Here is a 19,458-nt window from a genome sequence, read left to right on the forward strand (position 1 = left end):
ACTCTACCCACCTCTTCAACCATGCTGAATATCCTCCTGTTTGCTGACCTTTGCACAGAAAGAGCGACAAAGAATTGGTCTTAGCTGGTGTTTCTTTTTCAGCCCAGCTGTTCTGTGATTGTGTAGATACTCCCACAAGGAGGAGGTGATTATCTTCCATAGGAGGGGTTGGACAGAAATCTGACCACAATTTAACAAAACATGTTTCTAAATATCTATTCACTTGTGTGTTTGTTCATTCAACAAACCTTTATTAAATCCAGGGCCTAATGCTGAGCTAAGCAGTGGATACAGAGATTTAAAGGAAAAAATTGAAAACCATAGTCTCTACCTTTAAGGAGCTCTTTGTTTAGTGAGGGAAGATGGTATTATAAGTATGATAAATGAGCTGAATGTAAACCATGAGATACAGCAGTGGATAGACAGAACCAAAAACACTTAATGAAATGGTGGTGAGAAAACTAGTTATAGCCTCTTCTGTAGGATCACAGACCCTGGCCTTTCCTGCAATCACTCTGTGCTACATCTTCTAGCTGGTCTTGTTATTTAGATGGAAATGTCATCTTGGAGCTGTACTCCAGGTATCTTAGAGATGCACTCTAGAGAGATGAAATATAAATTTTTTTGTGTACCCAAGACTAGAAGCCACATGGTTAACTAAATCTACTGATAGCTTTAATGTTTCAATATGCTTTTTGACTGCCATAGGATACATTGTGATCATTTGGAATCTTAAGAAATTCCAGTATTCCTAATGTAAATGAACTCTAACTTATCAGACCAAAAATTCCAAAAATTGGCCAATTATCCTCCCCTGGCAACTATCTTCACTTATTTTTAGAGATAGGGACATTTCAGTCATTAGGTAACTTTGGAGAAATCACCTAGGCCTTTTGATCTAGAATATCAGCAAGCGGTCATTGCTGAGTCTCCCTCACCAGCAGCTGGGCTTCATTGAGCTGGGAGTCTGATGCTATAAGGGAAGGGGGCCTTGACTGATCTACTACTTAGAACCTTGCACCCCTGAAGATCATCTCACTGCTCTTGTTTCTTCATCTGGAAAATCCCATTTGTGATTGCTTTCCCACTGCGAGCAGGATATTTTCTTAGAACCTCCTAAGCCTGATTTCCAGCTGGCCTTCCTTCCTTTTTCTGTCTTCCTCCTTCTTCTTCCTGGTTACTTATCTTTCAGGGCACCAGTTACTCTAGTTCCCTCTTACAGAGCTCATTTTCCTTTTTAGATTTTGCCATTTCCTTGTCTAGGCTAACCTCCACCCCTCTGTAGCTTTAATCCCTAAAACCTGAGTTTGAATTACATCAAGATTCGTAAGAGCTAAGTTTTTCACCCTGGCATTTGAATCAAAGCTCTAAAGACATCCTTAGACAGAAGCTTCTCCTATTTTGACACTTCTACTACCATCCCACCAAGGAATTGAGTTGAGTTCCTCTCACTAGACTGTGGCTTTTGTACCCTTCCTTCTCTACTGGCTGGGTCAGCTTAGTGCATCCACAGGAGATAGCTGAAAGTGCAAAATCTATTTTGGGCACAGACAAGTGTATCAATGATGCTTATGGAATCTCCTTGACATAGCACAAGGTAAAAGACAAAAAAATATCATTGAATGAGCATTTTCGATGTTTCAGGAATTATGTATGCATTTTACAATTAGCATCTCATTTAACCCTCACATTAGCATATAAGGTAGATTTTACTACCCCATTTTACACATGAGGAAACTAAAGCCCAGAAATAGAAAGTGACTTGCCCTACGTCACTTAACATTTAGTCAGAGCCCAGTCTAGAACAGCTAAGACTTTCTGAGCATTTTTAATATACCAGGAATTGCTCTAAAATGCTTTGCATGCCTTAATTTATTAATCCTCACAATCACCTTATGGGTAGGTATTATTATCATTTCTATTTTATGGATGAAGAAAATGAATCTCAGAGAGGTTAACTAACTTCCTCAAGGCAACAGAGCTGGTAAGTGAAGAACTGAGATTTGAACCTTGGCAGCCTGGCTCGATTGCCCATGTTCTTAACCACTATGGGAGTTTGCCATATTTTTAAACTCTAAGGCCACTGCCCATTTTATAATACCAAGTTGCCTTGCTTCAACAAGATGTCTAGCCCTTTCAGTTCAGTGGTTTTACCAACCCCAGCCCAGCTCCCAACTCAGGTCCCTGGGAAACCAGGCCTTTGCAGAACAGTCTGTAGAACAGTTCCTAATGAAGGATGCATTTCTTGCAGTCACCAGAGGCTAGAGCTAAGTGTTTGACCCCTGGAATTCCATGTCCAGGACCTTTTCAACTGGATGGTCTCTTAGGCTCTCTTTGTCTAAGCTGATTTCCAGTCTTCTCTAGTTCTAAGTTCTCATCCATAATTCACATTTTGTCACTCTTGCTTCAGCCAAACAGGAATAAACTTTGAATTCCCAGGTGATGGGGAAAACAGTCATCCCAGTCTTTTCTCAACAGTGTTCACAAACCCCAGGGAATCTTGAATTAATCTTATCAGTGTGAAAACATTCTTCCTGCCTGTATTATCTCAAACATGACTAGCTACTTTCTTTCCTCAAGCTCATTGTCTTTCTCTGTCAGACTTTTTTAGCTTCTTCTCCTAGATGGTTGCGCAAACTGAAGTTTTAACCATTTTCTTCATCATTCCTGCTTTTCCTTTTTAAAAGGCATCTTATGAAATCTGACTTTCTAGTCTTCAGTTCCTCCCCGCTCTTCCCCGGTGAAAATCTTAGTTTCCTTTCACCTTCCTCTTCCTTCCTGGCAGGTCTGGTATCAGAGACAGAACTAGGTGAAGGCTAATCCTGCCCCACTTTGGAGTGTCAGTCTGTCTCCACCAACTCAGGCTGTGAACTTGGGGATCTACCTGCCTTACTTTTAAATTCAAAGAGGGAGGTATGTATTCAGTTGTTGTGCAGAGCCTGGACTCCATGCATCCCTTGGAGCTGGTGGGCTCAGAGAGAATAGAGGAGAGCCCGTTGCACCCAGATAAGTTGCTGGGAAAACCTATTAGATCTTTATTAAATTAAAAATAAATGCTTATATCTAGGATTAAGTTTAATAATAAATGTGAAATTCGCTAAGAAAATATTAGAACTTTATAGTCATAAAATAATATTTTTGGGTAAATGGAGAGGCTGTGCTGGTCTGTTGGGTATGGTGAGGGGGCAAATTGTATGGGAGAGACTGGTTTTACTCACCAGTGCTTGAGCAAATTGAGTCTGAACATACCATGTTTCCCCGAAAATAAGACCTAGCCGGACAATCAGCTCTAATGCATCTTTTGGAGCAAAAATTAATATAAGACCCGGTGTTATTTTATGATAAGACCAGGTATAATATAATGTAATGTAACGTAACGTAACGTAACGTAACGTAACGTAACATAACGTAACATAACACTGGATCTTGTGTTAATATTTACTACAAAAGACGCATTAGAGCTGATTGTCCCGCTCGGTCTTATTTTCAGGGAAACACGATAGTAGTAAATTAGCCTGCTCAGGGGTTGGAGAATCTCAATACCAGTAGAAACACCAATGCTGGTCTGGTACTCTGCCTAGTCGGGCAGCTATCTGGGCTTCTGAGAAAGTCCCTGCACAAAGGCATAGACCCTGCAGCAGCTCTAGATCCTGGATGCTGCTGAATTATCTGAGCCATGCATGTTCCACTGCTTTGGATAACCCAACCTACAACAGTTAGCAGAAGCTCTTGTATCACAGTGTTGTAGGTAAGCCACTCACTAGTTAGTCAACACAAGACATAACAAAACATGCTATCAATCCCATCTCAGTTCCCCGCCTCCTTATTCAGCTAATGCTAGTAATCACAAGAATGAAACAGGGAGGAAATGCACTAATCCAGCAGAACAAACTGCAAGCTTCAGAGCCGGGCGGTAAACCTGACCCAGGGAAGACTCACGGCCACTCGTTTGTGTATTGCTAGCAAGATGATGATACAGACACGATCATCATGCTGCCCAGGGTTACACCAACACGCCTCTCTCTGTCTCCTTCACAGGGATACAGTATGTTACTGGGTGGGGGACTAATAGTGCAAACATGTCAACTCTATCCAAATTTATCTGTGTAATCCAAATCTGTATACTCTCAAATCCTTGGGTAAAAGTAGCCAACCATCCCAGTTTCACCTTTCCCACAATTTGTGTATATCCCTGAACTTCTTCGTAATTCTCTGTTTTGACACTGCCCAATGTACAGATTTTGGCCCCTTAGATATTTTCTATAAGAAAGTTACTCATGTTCTGACTTCATGATGTTTAGTAATTTTGCTGACAACTAGAGGACTGGAGGAAATTACATGAGAACCATAAAGATCCCTGTCTGTCATTCACTCTCTCCTCAGCTATCTTTCAAAAGTCTATAATCTTAGCCCCCTAAGAAATGCAGTGTTGTTTTCCACAACTGGCTGTTTTTCCCATGGGAAGTAGGTCTGTCTCCTCTAATAACCCACTTTCACTCCATCCCTAGGATTCTAGTGAATAAAATTTTCTTTGTCTTCATCTCTAATCAAAACTCCGATCTTGAGGGAACTAGGCAAAGTGATTCCAAAGTTTATCTAGAAGAGAGAATAGACAAGAATAGCCAATGAAAACATGTCCACACAAAAACTTGTACATGAATGTTCATAACAGCCTTGTTCATAATAGTCAAAAGATGAAAACAACCCAAATGTTCATTAATGGGTGAATGGATAAACAAAGGTATTATATCCATACAGTAAAATATTACTCAGTCATAAAGAGAAATGAAATAGTGATACATGCTGTATAACATGAATGAACCTTCAAAGCATATGCTGTACGAAACAAACTATGACAATAGGCCACATATCTTTCTATTTTAATGAAATGTCCAGAATAGGCAAATCTATAGAGACAGAAAGTAGATTAGTGTTTGCCAGAGACAGGGAAAGGGGAGAATTGGGAATATGGGTATAGGGTACCTTCTGGGAGTGATGAAAATGTTCTGAATTAGTGGTGATGGTTGCATAACTCATGAATGTACTAAAAATCACTGAATTGTACTCTGTAAGGGGGTAAATTTTATGTTAGATGAATTGTATCTTTAAAAAATTAAACAATTGTAGAATTGTGTTTCTAGGACCTGGAGCCAGAGACTTCTTAGAGGGCTGAGGCGAGGGAGTTCAAGATCAAGTAGGAGTCTGTAGCCTAGAGTAAGAATCTTTGAGGACCAAGGAAGGAAATTTCTTTCTAATCTTGGGAGCCATGAGCCAAGGAGGACCTTAGAGGGCTGGAAGAGCTTCAAAATGGACATTCAGTGTAATGCAGAGGCAGAGGGCTTGCTAGAATTCATTCTCTGAGGAGACAAATTCTTTGGAAATGCAGTCTAGGAATTTCTAGAACTATCAAAGGTAAAAGGCTCAGCAGTAATGTCAACCCTCAGGCCAGACTCTAGGTTGCTTGGTCTATGTACTCTCCAGGATCTAGAGAATTGGGAAGCACTCACACTGTGTTATCCAAGTAATTCAAGCATCTTCTCTTCCAGGAATACTTCTTTATCCTGCTTTCCCTGACTTCTATCCCCTCTTCTGTGCACCCCTAACACCACATTCTTGCCTCTATCACTGCCCTTACATTGGATTGAAGTTTTCTTTTATGTTTGTCTTCCCCACTGGGACTAGGAGTCCCAAGATGGTCAGGGATGATGTAACCCTAAGGCCTAGCCCACGACCTGACACTTGCCAAGAACGCAGTAAATGTGTGTTGAGCCAATGAAGAATTGAGGAGACTACAGGAATAATTCATGCAGGGCAGAAAGAACTGTTAATACATATTTTTAAGACTTTTCATAACATGGTAATGGGCTCACTGTTTGTAACAGTTCATAACACCTGTGTGTTTTGATGTGATGATTTCGTCATGTGTTTTGGTTATCAGGCTCATTCGTACTAAGCTATGAGTCCCTTGAAGTCAGGGACTCTGTCTTACTCATCTTTTTATCCCCCCACAGCATCGGGCACACTGGCTTCTGTGCAATAGAGGCTCAGTAGTGATTTATTAATTTAAATTTAGTTAAGCAAGTTTAGCAAAGGCTGCAGAAAGAACCTCAGATATCTAAAAATAAGGTGTTGGAATTGACCGAGGGTGGGGGGCTGGGTTTCTGTGTTTGGCAGCAATGTTGGCGCAGGCCATCCTGTTGTCTGTGGAGAGACAATCTAGGATTACTGGAAGCATTCGCGGTGGAGAACTCAGAAATTCCCTGTCCCATTGCCTTCCCAGCTTGAATACTGGAGAATTTTCTTTTTGATTATATTTCTTGATTCTTTGACACAGAGACAATACTCCATTTGCAGACAGATATCCTCAGTGAGACAATAAGAGGGTTTGGTGAAGTCTTCACCAGCAGCCAGCGTGCCAGGCTGGTCTGCAGACGGGCATCCTTCTCATTATCTCTCTCCTCTTTCTTAGAACAAGAGAGATATCTGCAAGCCAACAACAAAGAATTAAACAGAACGTTTGGATATCCAGTGAGTATCAGGTCTCTGGCTATTTCAGAAGGGGGCTGGAATTCTCTAATATTCCCCTTGTTGGTGGGGCAGGAACTGCACTGTAGATGTAGGTCCTACAACTTAAGTTCTACTTTCCTTCACACTCCTATACAATGCGGGCTGGTGCAGTGAGGGTTCAGACCAAGATTCATCCGGTGACCTAGGCTCAGGGGAGAACGTATCTCAAATTTTGGGTTTTATGTATAACTCCTAGAAAAGAAGCACTGTAGCTTTTTCTTGTCCAAATGAAAGCATAGTTTCACAATTTTATTTTTTCACTTAGACATCTATCTATTATAATACATATAGATCTACCCAATTCATTTAATAGAGGCATAGTTTTCCATTATATTGATACACCTTAATTTATTTAATCAGTTTCCTATTGATGAACATTTAAGATGTCGTCATTCATACCGCCTCCAAAAAACAAAATGTCTCCAGTGTTTTGCTGTGATAAATAGTCCTGAATGGGCTATTATATGTATATTTTGGCATATATTTGGTGTGAATATGTGAACATTTCCTAGAAGTGAATTGGCTGGTCAAAAGGAAAAGACATTAAAAATTTTGATACATATTGCCAGATTGCCCTCTATAAAGATTATATCCATTTATATTTCTACCTATAGTAGAGACTGCTCACTGCTCAATATTCCTGCCAAATTGGGTATTTACCAGTCTCTTTCATCTTTGCCAGGCTCTTAGATGAAAAGAGCCTATTATTAAGAGCCTATTAAGTTATCTATCTTAATTTTGAGTGAGATCAATAATCTTTTCATGTTAATTAGCTATTTGTGTTTCTTTTTCTGGAAACTGCCTATTAATGTCTGCCCATTTTCTATTGTTCATTTTTCACTTATTTATTTATGAATAAGTAACTCATACAGATACGAGTATATATTGACAAGTCATGCTCTAACACCCCATACTTGCCTACATCTGCTCCCTATAGCGAATCACTTTTGTTTCTTGTGTATTCATCAGTGCCTCTTTGTGCAAATAAAGCAAATACAATATATATTCTTATTTTCCCACTTCCTTACACTATTCTGAACCTTAACAATATGTCCTGGAGATGTTGTCATAATCATAGTTTCATAATAGCTTTTTCCTTTTTTTTTTAGCTGCATAGTATTTCCTATGCAGGTTTAACATAGTTTATGTAACCAGTTCCTTATAAATCAATATCTGGCTGGTTTCCAGTCTTGTACAATTACAAGCAATGCTTTTATACATGTTATTTTGTGCACATGCAGCTACATATATCTGTATATATAGCACATCCTCAAATAACGTTGTTTCATTATAATATTGATAATCTGCAGTAGAAACTTAACTCTTATTTATACCAATTAGTTTATAGTAAATTGGTTTCATTATATGTTGTTGCACTTAAAGGTGCAGAGCCTATCAATGAGACGTTAAGTGAGGTTTTAATAAGTATATAAATAGACATACTGGGAGTGCCAAAAAATGTATACAAGTGGACACTGGTCAGTGTTGCACAAGCAGTAGTTCGCCGTAATCAGAAGTGTCTGGACTCTGATGGTAACCACTTTCAGCACCTCTTGTAATTGCAGAAGATATCAGTATGTATTGAATATTACAATCTTAATACAGTTTTTTCCTTTCTTGAAATGTGTATACATGTTTTTGTCACCCTCTGTGCCATACATATCTGTAGCCTCTGTATGTCAGTTTATGATTTCTGAGTTAGAAAAGTTCTGCATAAAAACAATGTTTAGGGTATGGCCATGGGGGCAGGTTTTCTTCCTCCCTTTCCTCTGCATAAGTAGGACTGTGGTGCAGTACAACTAGGTTTTGGCCTCAGACAGACCTGAATTTGAGCACAGTTCTCCTCCTTTCTAACCTTGCATCCTTAGGTATGTTAATTTCTCTGATCTTCAGTTTCCTCATCAATAAAAAAAATAAAAAATAAAGGCATAATAATGTTCACTTTACATGGTCGTTGTGAAAAATGTTAGTTCTCTTTCTCCAAGAAACTATTACCCCTTGGAAAATGGCTTCAAGTCTCATTCAATCCGTACCACAGTTCCTATCACAATGTTTGGCACATACATGGCATTCAATAAATATATGCTGAATAGTTCATGAATAAGCATATTTGACTGATTCTTATATATTTAAGAACGCTTTTATTTCCCTGGTCCTACCCATTACTCATTTTCCTCCTATTTCTCTCATTTCTTCCGTTCCTACTCCTTTTCCTCTTCCAAACCCCTAACTACTGGTTCTCATTATGTCCTTGGCTTTCTGTTCTCCTCTATTCCCCCATTTAGCCATCAGTCAGGTTATCATTGCCCAAATAAATAAATAAACAGACCAAACCAAAACCCACCCCCTCTATCATGTTTAAATTTTGTCACCATAGATGATGTGTTACAGATTTGTACACTTGAAACCTATGTAATTTTACTAACCATTGTCACCCCAATAAATTTCAATTAAAAATGTTTTTTTTATCACCTACACCAAAAGAACTAAACACTGAGGAAGTTCGTAATTGAGCAGATATTCTACATTCTTGAGATAACGCGTCTGGTTTGACATTTAAAAGTAGAGCAAAACATTCTAGTTGCCAAGTTAGTAAAGAAGTACTGATAATTCTATCTTGAGAAAGAATCAGCGTGGCTTTTGTCTTTGTTTGCTAAACAAATGCTACCCAAGTGAATAGAAATGTGAAATACATTAATTAGCTATAAAATCAAATGGAAAATCAAAACCAGGTGCTTCAGTAAGGCAAAAGATCTTTTAGTCCAAGTATTAGAACCTTCTGAACTTAGACACTGAGAAATCCAGTGAGTATCTTATGATCAAAGAAAACTATTTCTATGTTAGAATAACATGCTTTTAGGGCTAGAAGGATCCTTAGAGATCATTTAGTTAGAACTCAAAGACAAACCTATGAGCTTCTCTGGCATAGATTTTGTTTAATTCTTTTTCAGCCTCTCCTAGTAATAGCCCAGCCTAGGGCTATGAACAGAGCAAGCCTTGAAAAATGTATAGTGTTTGATTGATTATTTTTTTAAATTTATTTATAGTTCCAGGTGTACAAAACAATGTAATAGTTAGACATTTACACCCCTCACAAAGCGATAACCACCCCCTGTCTACTACCCCTCTGACATCATATGTAGCTGTTACAATTCTATTGACTATATTCCCTATGCTGTACTCCATCCACATCCTGTGACTGTGTGTGTGTGTAATTAGAGTTGACATTCACTGTTATTCAGCTTCAGCTTCAGGTGTATAGCACAGTGGTCAGGCATCTACACAGTCTATGAAGTGGTCTCCCTAATAAGACAAGTGCCCATGTGACCCCCTACAAAATCTTTACATTATTGATTACATTCCCCAACCTGTATTTCATATTCCCATGGTGATGTATTTATATCCCCATGGTATATATTGTAACTACTAATTTGTACTTTCTAATCCCTTTACCTTCTCCCTCATCCCACCCCCCTCCTCGATTGATTATTAATTGGAAATATTATGGAGAAACACGAAGGAAATCTTAATGTTAGTTTGCATGTCTAAACTCCTAATTGCTAAGCTATTCCAGTTTCTCTTCATTTGGAAAATAGACCTTGGGTAAGTCTTGGCTGGGTAGCCTATCTAGCCTTCTTGGGCAAGTTTTAGCCTTAACACTGAATGATTTTGGTTCTCCAAGAGAAGGACCCTGATGTCTTTCCAAGGCAAGGCCCAGCAAGAATCTTCATATTTGAACAATATCTGTTCTGCGGGCCTGTAGGTAGGTTTATTTTTTTGGTTTTGGCCTTATAGATGGAGGAAGTGGGGGAAAAGTCCTGTTCTTAGGGAATTATTTGGTCTCATTCTTCTGCTTTTCTTGAGCTCTTAAATTCAAGCTCCAACATCTTAAGTCAAATGATTGAAGACCCAAAGGTAGAACGTAAGATGGTCCTGTCAACATCTTGAGATCAGAATTGAAGAGGTAACAAGTTCCCTTTTCACTCAGCAAAATAATACCTTAGATGTCGGCCAAAACTATTCAGACTCGGCAATTAAGGGGCAAGTGATTCTCCAATGCTGACAGCGACCCGAGTAGGAACCTTCAGGGCTCCAGCATGTGAAGACACACCAAAACGAGTTTTCCAGACTGAGAAAAGCTTCATTAGCGAGCTCTGGAGTAAAGCTAATACAAATGGCAAACTTGCCTGCTATTTAGGGCAGAGGAGGACCTTAGGGGCCAGAAATAAGATGGAACTGAAGGATTTCTGATTCTAAGAAAGGAAAGTATTTGGATGGCTATACAGATGGAGTGAGTCTCAGGGAACAGCACAATCCAACTCTGCAACTAACTGTGGTTTCGGGCAAATAACCTCGGTGCCTCAATTTCCTCATCCCCAAAAGGTATCACATGGTTCTCCCCTCCTAGGGTAGTTGTGAGGATTAAATAAGTTGCTACATATAAAATGCTTGGAACAGTGCCTTACACATAGTAAATGTTCAATAAGTGCTTAAGTTTTTATTGTTAATTTTATTATTATTATTATCAATAGCATCAATAAACAAAGAATTCTATCCAGGGCAGAAAAACATTCTGTCCCCCACCCTGCCCTCCCACCAAGACCCCATATTGATCAGTCTTGACATCTTTGCATCCTCTAGGCCTCAAAAGAAAAGGGAGCTGGGAGACAAACACTTCTTCCCTCTCCCCCTCCCTTTGGTGGGGGAACTGTGGCTTTTTACCATTTCACAGAGTGGCTTTGGTCCTTTCTATTAAGATTAGGAGGTGGAGGGGTCTTTTGTTCCTCTAATTATACTTGTTTTCTTTCACTCACAGAGCAATGCCATCAAGACCTCAAAATATAATGTCTTTAACTTCTTGCCCCTGAACCTATTTGAACAGTTCCAGAGACTTGCAAACGCATATTTCCTCATTTTGTCCATCTTTCAGGTATTACCTTGTGGGAAACAGAGCATTTTATCAACGTCTCTGGGGTCAGCTGTGTAATTAGTCCTTCTCTTCCCTAAGCGGAGAAATGTCTTCTCTCATTAGATAACAGGCAAATGAATGGCTGGGGTTTCATCCCAGTCCTCTAGAGTGGCTGTGGTCAGGATTAGCCAGGAGGAAACAAGCCTCTACAAGAGGAACGAGACAAGGTCACTGGGTCCCGAGGAAGGGAAGCATGGTCACCGTTCAGCTTGACCATAGGAGGCCCCGGCCACAACTGCACCTCCATTCCTCCTCCTTCTCCCCACCTCCCTGCCAGAAGTTAGTGTGTGGGAGCGCTAAGGAAGGAGAATGGTTTAGAACATAAGAGCACCAGCACCGGGAGGAAGCAGGGCAGGGTAGGCCCATACTGAGAGAGAGGGACACATCGTCTCATTCCCCCTTGTGCTGAAGGGGTGTGGGAAAGTATGTGGTTTTCCCATGTCCACTCTTACCCCCCAACCCCCAGCACCTTCATTTCAGTATCACAGGAGAAATGGCCCGTTGCTATCAAGGCAAATGCAGTGGAGTTCAGGACAGATAGGTAGCAATTTATAGTCTCCTCTTCGTTCATCCTTTTTTGGGAGATATTAATATTTGGGGGGTTATATGAAGGCTACAAAAAGTGAAAAGCAACTAAGATAGTTGAATTTACTATGAACCCATGAAGGTGAAAATGGCAGTGGGTGTAGGGGGGAATATATTGTCCTTCAAGCTTTCTGACCCAAGTTTCTCTCCCCTTCCCTCTCACAGCTGATTCCCCAGATCTCCTCCTTGGCATGGTACACAACGGTGATACCCCTGATGGTGGTGCTGGCCATGACAGCAGTGAAAGATGCCATTGATGACGTGGTGAAGTGGCTTTCTGGGCCCCTAGACCCTCACTGTACCTAGTCAGGCTGGGGGGCAAGAAGGAGAGCCCAGAACTACCTGGTACTAGGAAGAAGCACCGAATGGACAGAGATGTGTCCTTTCCTTGTTTCTTTTTCTATCCCAGAAAAACATGTAATTTTCTTAGGCCCGATACTGGTGGTCTCTGCATGGCCAGAAAGGGGCAACGAAACGCCTTTCTCTGTCTTCCTACTGCCACCACTCATCGTTTTCCAGGACTCCTTCCACTTCTTTTTTAATAACCCACCTCTTCCTTCACTCCCCTCTTAGCTTTCTCTGGGTTTGCTCTCATCTTTCTTTCTCCATTCCCTCTGCTCATTTTTATATCCATCTTCCCTTTATCCCTCTTATCTCCTCCTTCGTCTTTTTCCCGTTCTTACCTTTCCTCTCCCCTTTCCACATCTCATTTCTCCTCTGTAGCTCTCCCTGTTTCCCTTTCCAACCGTCGCTTCTATTAGGTATGCACAGCTAGGACCCCTGTGGTTTTAGAAAGCCTTGTAACAGAAGCAGAGGCTGACTCCTTTCCTGGCCTTGGAGGCAGAAATGGGCTCCCAGTGAGTGTTGCTCCTTCCTCTTTGCTCCTTACAGCAAACCCCGCATAGAAGGAGGGTGAGGACCCAGTATCATGCCTGCTCTTGCGATTTAGGGAGCCAGTCCTGTTGACCTGCTTGCAGCTTCCCTGAGAGAGTCCTGAATTTGCCAGAAGAGATTTTTAGAATAAAGCTTGAGAGCAGGATGTTTCTCCAGCTCTTTAAGTCTGTAACTCTTTAAACCCAGAATTAGTGCATGCTTTAAATTTCAGTCACAACTCAGATGTGCAAAAACAAAACTTCATTTCTCTATAACTAAAGTTAATATAGCTCATAACCACCACCCTACCATCCCAACCCTTTTTTTTTTTGCATTTTATTTATTTATTTATTTATTTATTTGGCTTTATTAGTAGACATATTTCTTTATTATTAGTTTCAAAACAATGCAATAGTTAGACATTTCACCCCTCACAAAGTGATAACCCCCGACCTCCAAATTATCCAACTCTTTTTAAAGAGCCAAAAACGGAACTTGCCAATTCAGGATAACCCAGTTACTTCTGGTTTAGAACTCAGTCTCTTTAGGACAAATATTCTGATAAATTCAGGATTCTCTCTGCCTTCTTCCAAGTCCTGCCCTTTTCACAGCAAGTAATCTCAACTGGAAGGATGGGACTTGTGTGAGCCCTATCAGAACATACTCGATATATTTGTCCTCCTTCTATTTGCTCTTCGAATAGATGACCTCTATTCCTCTTTCCTCTTTGCATACACTGTAGAAGCTTCTGTATGTCTCCCATGGTTGCGGGTAGGGTATGGGTGGGGTACGCTCGAGTGTATTTAGCTTTCCCTGCACCTACCACGGAGTATGAGACTCTAGTCCTGCCTGTTATTTTGCATTCTCTCCTCTTGTTCTCATCCTCCAGGCTTTGGCTTTTGATATTTACAGCCAAGATTTTGTTTCTTCTCCTTTGATCCTTTTTCTGACCTCCCTTTCAGCTTCTCAGAGATAGTCAGTCTCTTGTCCTGGTTTTAATGTTAGAAAGGTCTTGGGGGGTAAAGGAAAATTACAAAGACGGTGAACTATATTGGGTAATATTTCAGAATATTAACCTTCTACATGCAGTTTGCTCTGTGTCTTATTTCCTGAACATATTCTTTTATAATTTTAGAAAAGGCACCAAAATGACAATCATGTCAACAACCGTTCTGTTCTGGTGCTGGTGAATGGCAGGTAAGTCCTGGGGAAGCCAGGTTAGGTAGGACCTGCTCTGGGGTCGGGTTGGCCTTGCTAATGCCTGATGTGCTGACTGCTTTGGAAAGGTAGTTCAGGACAGTGGAAAGAACCCCAGGTGGGACATAAGAATTTGTTTCTAGATCTAGCATACCCTGAATGTGCCATCTCTGGGCTTCATATTTCTTATCTATAAAGTTGAGATCATATTCTCTACCTTAGAGGATGCTTATGAAAATAAAAATGAAGTAACATATTAAAGCAATTAATAAATTATGACGTGATATTAATATGCAAGTGATTTTTTAGTATTAGTTCAATGGTTCAGCATAGAGACATCTGTCTTTAGAACATCAGTGGATTCTGCCATGGCTTATTGGCCATTCTGCTATAGCCTTTGGCCAGGCCATCTTTTGTTAACAATCTAAAGAAAGGATTGGCATTGACCCCATTGCTGTGGTATTTGGTCACAGCTATCTAAAGTGTTAGGTCAATGTTTATATTTGGTGGTGTCCTGCAACATTTGAGCAGTGTACCTTTGGCAGAAATGGAGAGAGGCAGGCATAATTCCTGTAGGAGGCAAAATATGAAGACTATCATAAAAGGTACAAAAAACTATTACAGGAGTTAATAAAAATGAGCAATCATAGCTGGTTAAAGGAATCAAGGAAGACTTTCTAGAGGAAGTGATGTTTGTGCTAGACCATAAAGGATGGAGAAGAATTCAGCAAATAGAGATTGTACAAAAGGAAAAATGACTAGTATGTACCGAAGCCTGATTGCAAAGAAGTACAAACCTGAAAGTATTCATGATTGAGGTCCAGTCTTTTTTCATGGTGGCCTTACAGAACACCCAGCAGCTATAGCTTTAATCACATAATTGTTTTATGTGAAGTTCTTGGGTATCTAACCCTTTTATTTATTGTGGTTGCTAATTCTTACTCTTGGTAGGTTATTTCCTCAAGTGTTGTGGTCTGTTGAAGATACCACAAAAAATTCAGTTGTGATTAAAAAGAAGATTAAAACAGAAAGGACAGAAAGAAATAGAAACAAAAAGAAAAGACAAAACTGAGTGTTCAGAAATTTGCGAGCCTAGGGAGTTACTGATCAAATGAATTTAGTCAAACGAACTCCCCAGGTAACTTGAGCACTTGGGTTTTATAAGATTATTGGAGAAGAACTTGTCATAGAGTGGTTTTATGCTGGGCGTTCACAAGCAGGGCCCCGATTAAACTTTGTAACCCAGTGAGTGTCTGATTAATGGAACACTTGAGGCAAGGCTGGTTGTTGAAACAGTCTATATTCCAGAAAGTGGCTTTCTTTTTCTAGAACACAGGGGTCTGAGCAGAGCTGCTATTGAAAGTTTGTCTGTTTACAAGTTGTAATTTCTGTGGTTTTCATTTCTCAATACCTTTGGTCACAAGCACATCTTTTTTTTTTTTTTCTTTTTTGCCGGGGGGGGGGGGGGGGGGGATAGGCAGTACCCTTGTGATCCAGCCATTGGCTGGTTCTGGAGCCCTGGCAGGGATGGGATGGCTTGCAGGGTGGTAGAATAGGCTGGATGAGGAAGCCAGGCCTGAGGAGCTGCCCCTCTGCCCCATTGATTGCCCACGGGCTGCTGCTGTCCCCACGAGGCTCAGCTGTACCTCAGCATCTCACCCTGGCAGGAGGATTCAGGCCTCACCCGCCCTCCACCTCTGTCCTCCCCTCCTATCTTACATGCACATCTTTAGTGGAACTTTCTTTATGGGAATTCTAAGTTGCCAGAATTTAAGTTGCATCCCTCCGGAGGGGTTTTGTGTTTGCTTCTGCAAGTAACTCAAGGATATCACTTACTCTCACACCTCATGAGGTTACAAATTCTCAAGAGAGCGTCCTCCCCTCCCTGACTCTCAACCCTCCAGGGTAACTCTTGCTAGTGAGTTGATTTTTCTGTTTTTAGACTACCTTTTCCCTAGTGGTGTTGCTGTTCCAGAGTTCCTAGCTTTATGAGGGGTTCTGAGTTCCAGCTCACTGCCTGTAAAGCTCCTAAGGCTTAATCTTTGTCCCTTTGGTGGGATAAGTTACTAAATGTTAAGACTGGCAATCTCCTCCCTGCTCAGGGCAAGAATAGCTTCAGAATGTGCTTGCTGTTCTGAATTTCAGTCCTGTCTTTCTGCTCCTTACTTTGTGGTAAGCATAGCCTTGCTTTTGAAAGAATGTTGGCTTTGCTTTATCTAGCATTTCTAAGTTTTTGTAGTAGGAAAAGTACCAGGGTGTTACAGAACTCCAGGAGGTACCATTCACATAAAACAGAATATAATGTGAATGGTCTCCTCTGGAGTCTAAGCAATGCCTTCTCTAGCTCTCTGACCAAATTTTCAAAACTGAAAGTTACAATGCAATGCTTGGAAATTAAAAGTGTACTTATGGCACAACAGGATTGAATGTTTTAAATTAGGAGGAACTATCTCCCCATCTCCTAAATCTGAGACATGTGGTTGTTACATGTCCAAGGATAAATTAGTAATAGTTTGACAACTCCTTATGTAACAAAATCTAAATTTTTTGTTTTTAAAAAAATATAGCAATACATAATACAAACATAATATAAACATACATAAAACAAAATTTAAAATTTTTGTTTTAAATAATATACAAAAATTTTTGTTTTGTTTTAGAACATACATTTAAAAGCTTACATACTTTTAAATCTCTAGGAGAAGCAAGACTAATGTAACGTCGTGTTCTACTACTGAAACTCATGGCAGACAGAATGCCAGAGAACTAGCAAAAGTGAATATTGAATCCAGACAAAAGTAAACACCCAGATATTTTTCTCCAAAGCTTATAGCTACTACCCTTTACTACTATCACCCAGATTCGAAAATTAGGAACAAAATAAGTAAATGTATTGAGATTTATCTGCATAGAGATGACACTTGAAACCAAGGGAAAGAGGTACAAGGATATATAATATAAATAGTGATTTTGCAACAAGGACTTTTGTGTATATTATAACATTCAAAGAAAATTTAGTTTGTAATAGGAGTTAAAGAAATATAACCCTGGAATTGGAAAAAAAATTATCTAAAAGTAAGAGTGAATTTATACAAAAGGCCTTTTTGTTTGTTTGGATAAAAGAATATGATCCTCCCCAAAGAAACTATCCTGCCTTTCAGGGTCTGTCAAACTGGTGATGTGTGTCATGCCTGTAGATAACATGGCTTCATTCAGTGGGGAAATAGGCAGTGGCCTCTAGATGTGCCCTCTCTTTTCTGGCAATTTGGGTGTTTGTCATAATAGAATTGTTGCAAAGCAGTAGCTCATATTTCCAAAATACTTGTGGCAATGTATATTGTCTTGTTTAGTCCTTTGTCAGGAAAGATTTATGGACCCTATGCAGTTGGGAAATTGAGGTACAAAAAAAGAGGAGGGAAGAGAGCAGTATTATTGTAGAATTACTGCCAGTCTGCCTTTTATGGGAAGTGGGGGTTTAAGGGTCAAAAGTAATCCAGTTTTAACATAAAGAAATAAAATTGGCACAGCCATATGCTAGAATAAGAATGAGCCACATTGTCTGTAAGTGCTCTCCAAGATATATTAGTAAATGAAAAATGCCAAGTGCAGAAAAGGATGTATTTCGCGTGTAACTTGTAAACATGTTGTATGTGATTATATGTATTGATATTTTCTAGAAAGAAATACAAAAAATTACTAACGTGGTTACCTTTGGGAAGCAAAACTAAAATCTGAGGAGAGAAGAGACTACTTTTTTCTTTTACATACTTCTTTATTATTTGAACTATTTTTTTTTTACCATATGCATATATTACTTTTACTTAAAGAATAATTATGTCCATGTATGTCTACATATAATTTTACAGAGTTTTAGAAAACCCCTTATAACCTGAATTCCAGAGGAGGGGGCCCCATTCTTGACTGCAGCAAGGAAGCCGCGTAAACTAGCGCGGTCCTCCTCCCAGCCTTGACTTCATCTCTGCTTTTTTCTGTCTTTCTGTCTTGATTGTCAAAACTGGACTTCAGGGAAATTCTCAGAGCAGGCATTCAAGGGTTGTTTTCTTACAGGATGGAGGAAAAAAAATGGATGAATATCCAAGTAGGAGATGTAATAAAATTAGAAAATAATCAGCCTGTCACAGTGAGTACCTCTTTGGGCTCTGACTTTTTCTCTTTTTGGTTTGAGTGGGAACAGGGGAACCCTTTTAGCACTTCTGCTGCCACTGCTTTCGGTGACCTTCATCTGCCTCACTGCATCCGGAGCTCAACAGCTCTTGTGATAAGAAGCTTGTTCTTGCCCACCTCTCACTGTCGCTATAGGTAATGAGACTAGTTTGGGGAGGGGTGTGTGTGGTAGCAGTGATGGGTCCTAGACAAAAAAAGTTAAGCTAATGTCTATAAAATTCGTATGATGAACATCTGTTCCTGCTTTTGTCACACTGTAATACTAAAATCTGCCTTCCTGCTTTCCTTATCTTCTCTGACTTTCTGCCACAGGCTGATGTAGTATTACTCTCTAGCAGTGAACCCCACAGTCTGACGTATGTAGAAACAGCAGAACTAGATGGGTGAGTGTTCCTTCCTAATAACCCATTAAGGTGATTGAGCTTAAAGCCATTTCTCACTGGGGAAGAGCATGGTGCAGAGAATGAATTGTATTCTCAGGTGGCAGTGACAAAGAGGCTAGAGATATCCAGATAAGAGAAAATAGGAGGCCAGGCTGTTGGGATGTCAAGTCTAAGGCTGAGCTCTTGTCAGCACTAATTGGGCACCCACTGAGTAGAATCTGGGCAAATAAACTCCATATTCTCCATCTCTAAACTGGAGACACTCTGGCTGGCTATATTCAGTAATGCTAAGTGGCAGGAAAGAGGTTAACAGAACTGGAAAATTTCAGAATAGATTCCAAAGTTTCGGGGGGTGAGGGGGATGAGTATGGAGGTAATAATTTACTGATAAAACACCATGTTCTATGAAGGATTTACGACAGAAACTCATTAGCATACAAAAGATAAGGTCTTAAGAGGATAGAGGCCATATTCAGAGAACTTGTCTTGTGGAGTTTTGTATGGATCTGCATTCTTTCAACTATTCCTCTTGGTGCCTACAAGCTTTTTGAAATGTGGCTTCCATTTTTGCTTTTGTCTCTGCATTCCTGTATCAGCAAATGGGTTGTTGGGCTCCCTTCATGAGTCCTATAAGTCTCTGAAGTGAGAAGTATGTTTACGTGAAGCGGTGTATAGGCTCTTACCAGGACCTGTTCCATA

The 19,458-nt window shown here is 40.1% G+C and overlaps 1 protein-coding gene across 1 annotated transcript in view; it reads left to right on the top strand.

Moving 5' to 3' along the window:
- LOC109446137 (phospholipid-transporting ATPase FetA) overlaps positions 1 to 19,458 on the top strand; it is an 80,539-nt gene that overhangs the window by 19,274 nt on the left and 41,807 nt on the right. The window contains 4 exon segments of the mRNA XM_074331529.1: positions 6,470 to 6,528; positions 11,384 to 11,497; positions 12,287 to 12,385; positions 14,130 to 14,191. Coding sequence (XP_074187630.1) covers positions 6,470 to 6,528; positions 11,384 to 11,497; positions 12,287 to 12,385; positions 14,130 to 14,191 — 334 coding nt within the window.

This window comes from Rhinolophus sinicus, linkage group LG04 (genome assembly GCF_036562045.2).
Source record: "Rhinolophus sinicus isolate RSC01 linkage group LG04, ASM3656204v1, whole genome shotgun sequence".
NCBI classification, from domain to species: Eukaryota; Metazoa; Chordata; class Mammalia; order Chiroptera; family Rhinolophidae; genus Rhinolophus; species Rhinolophus sinicus.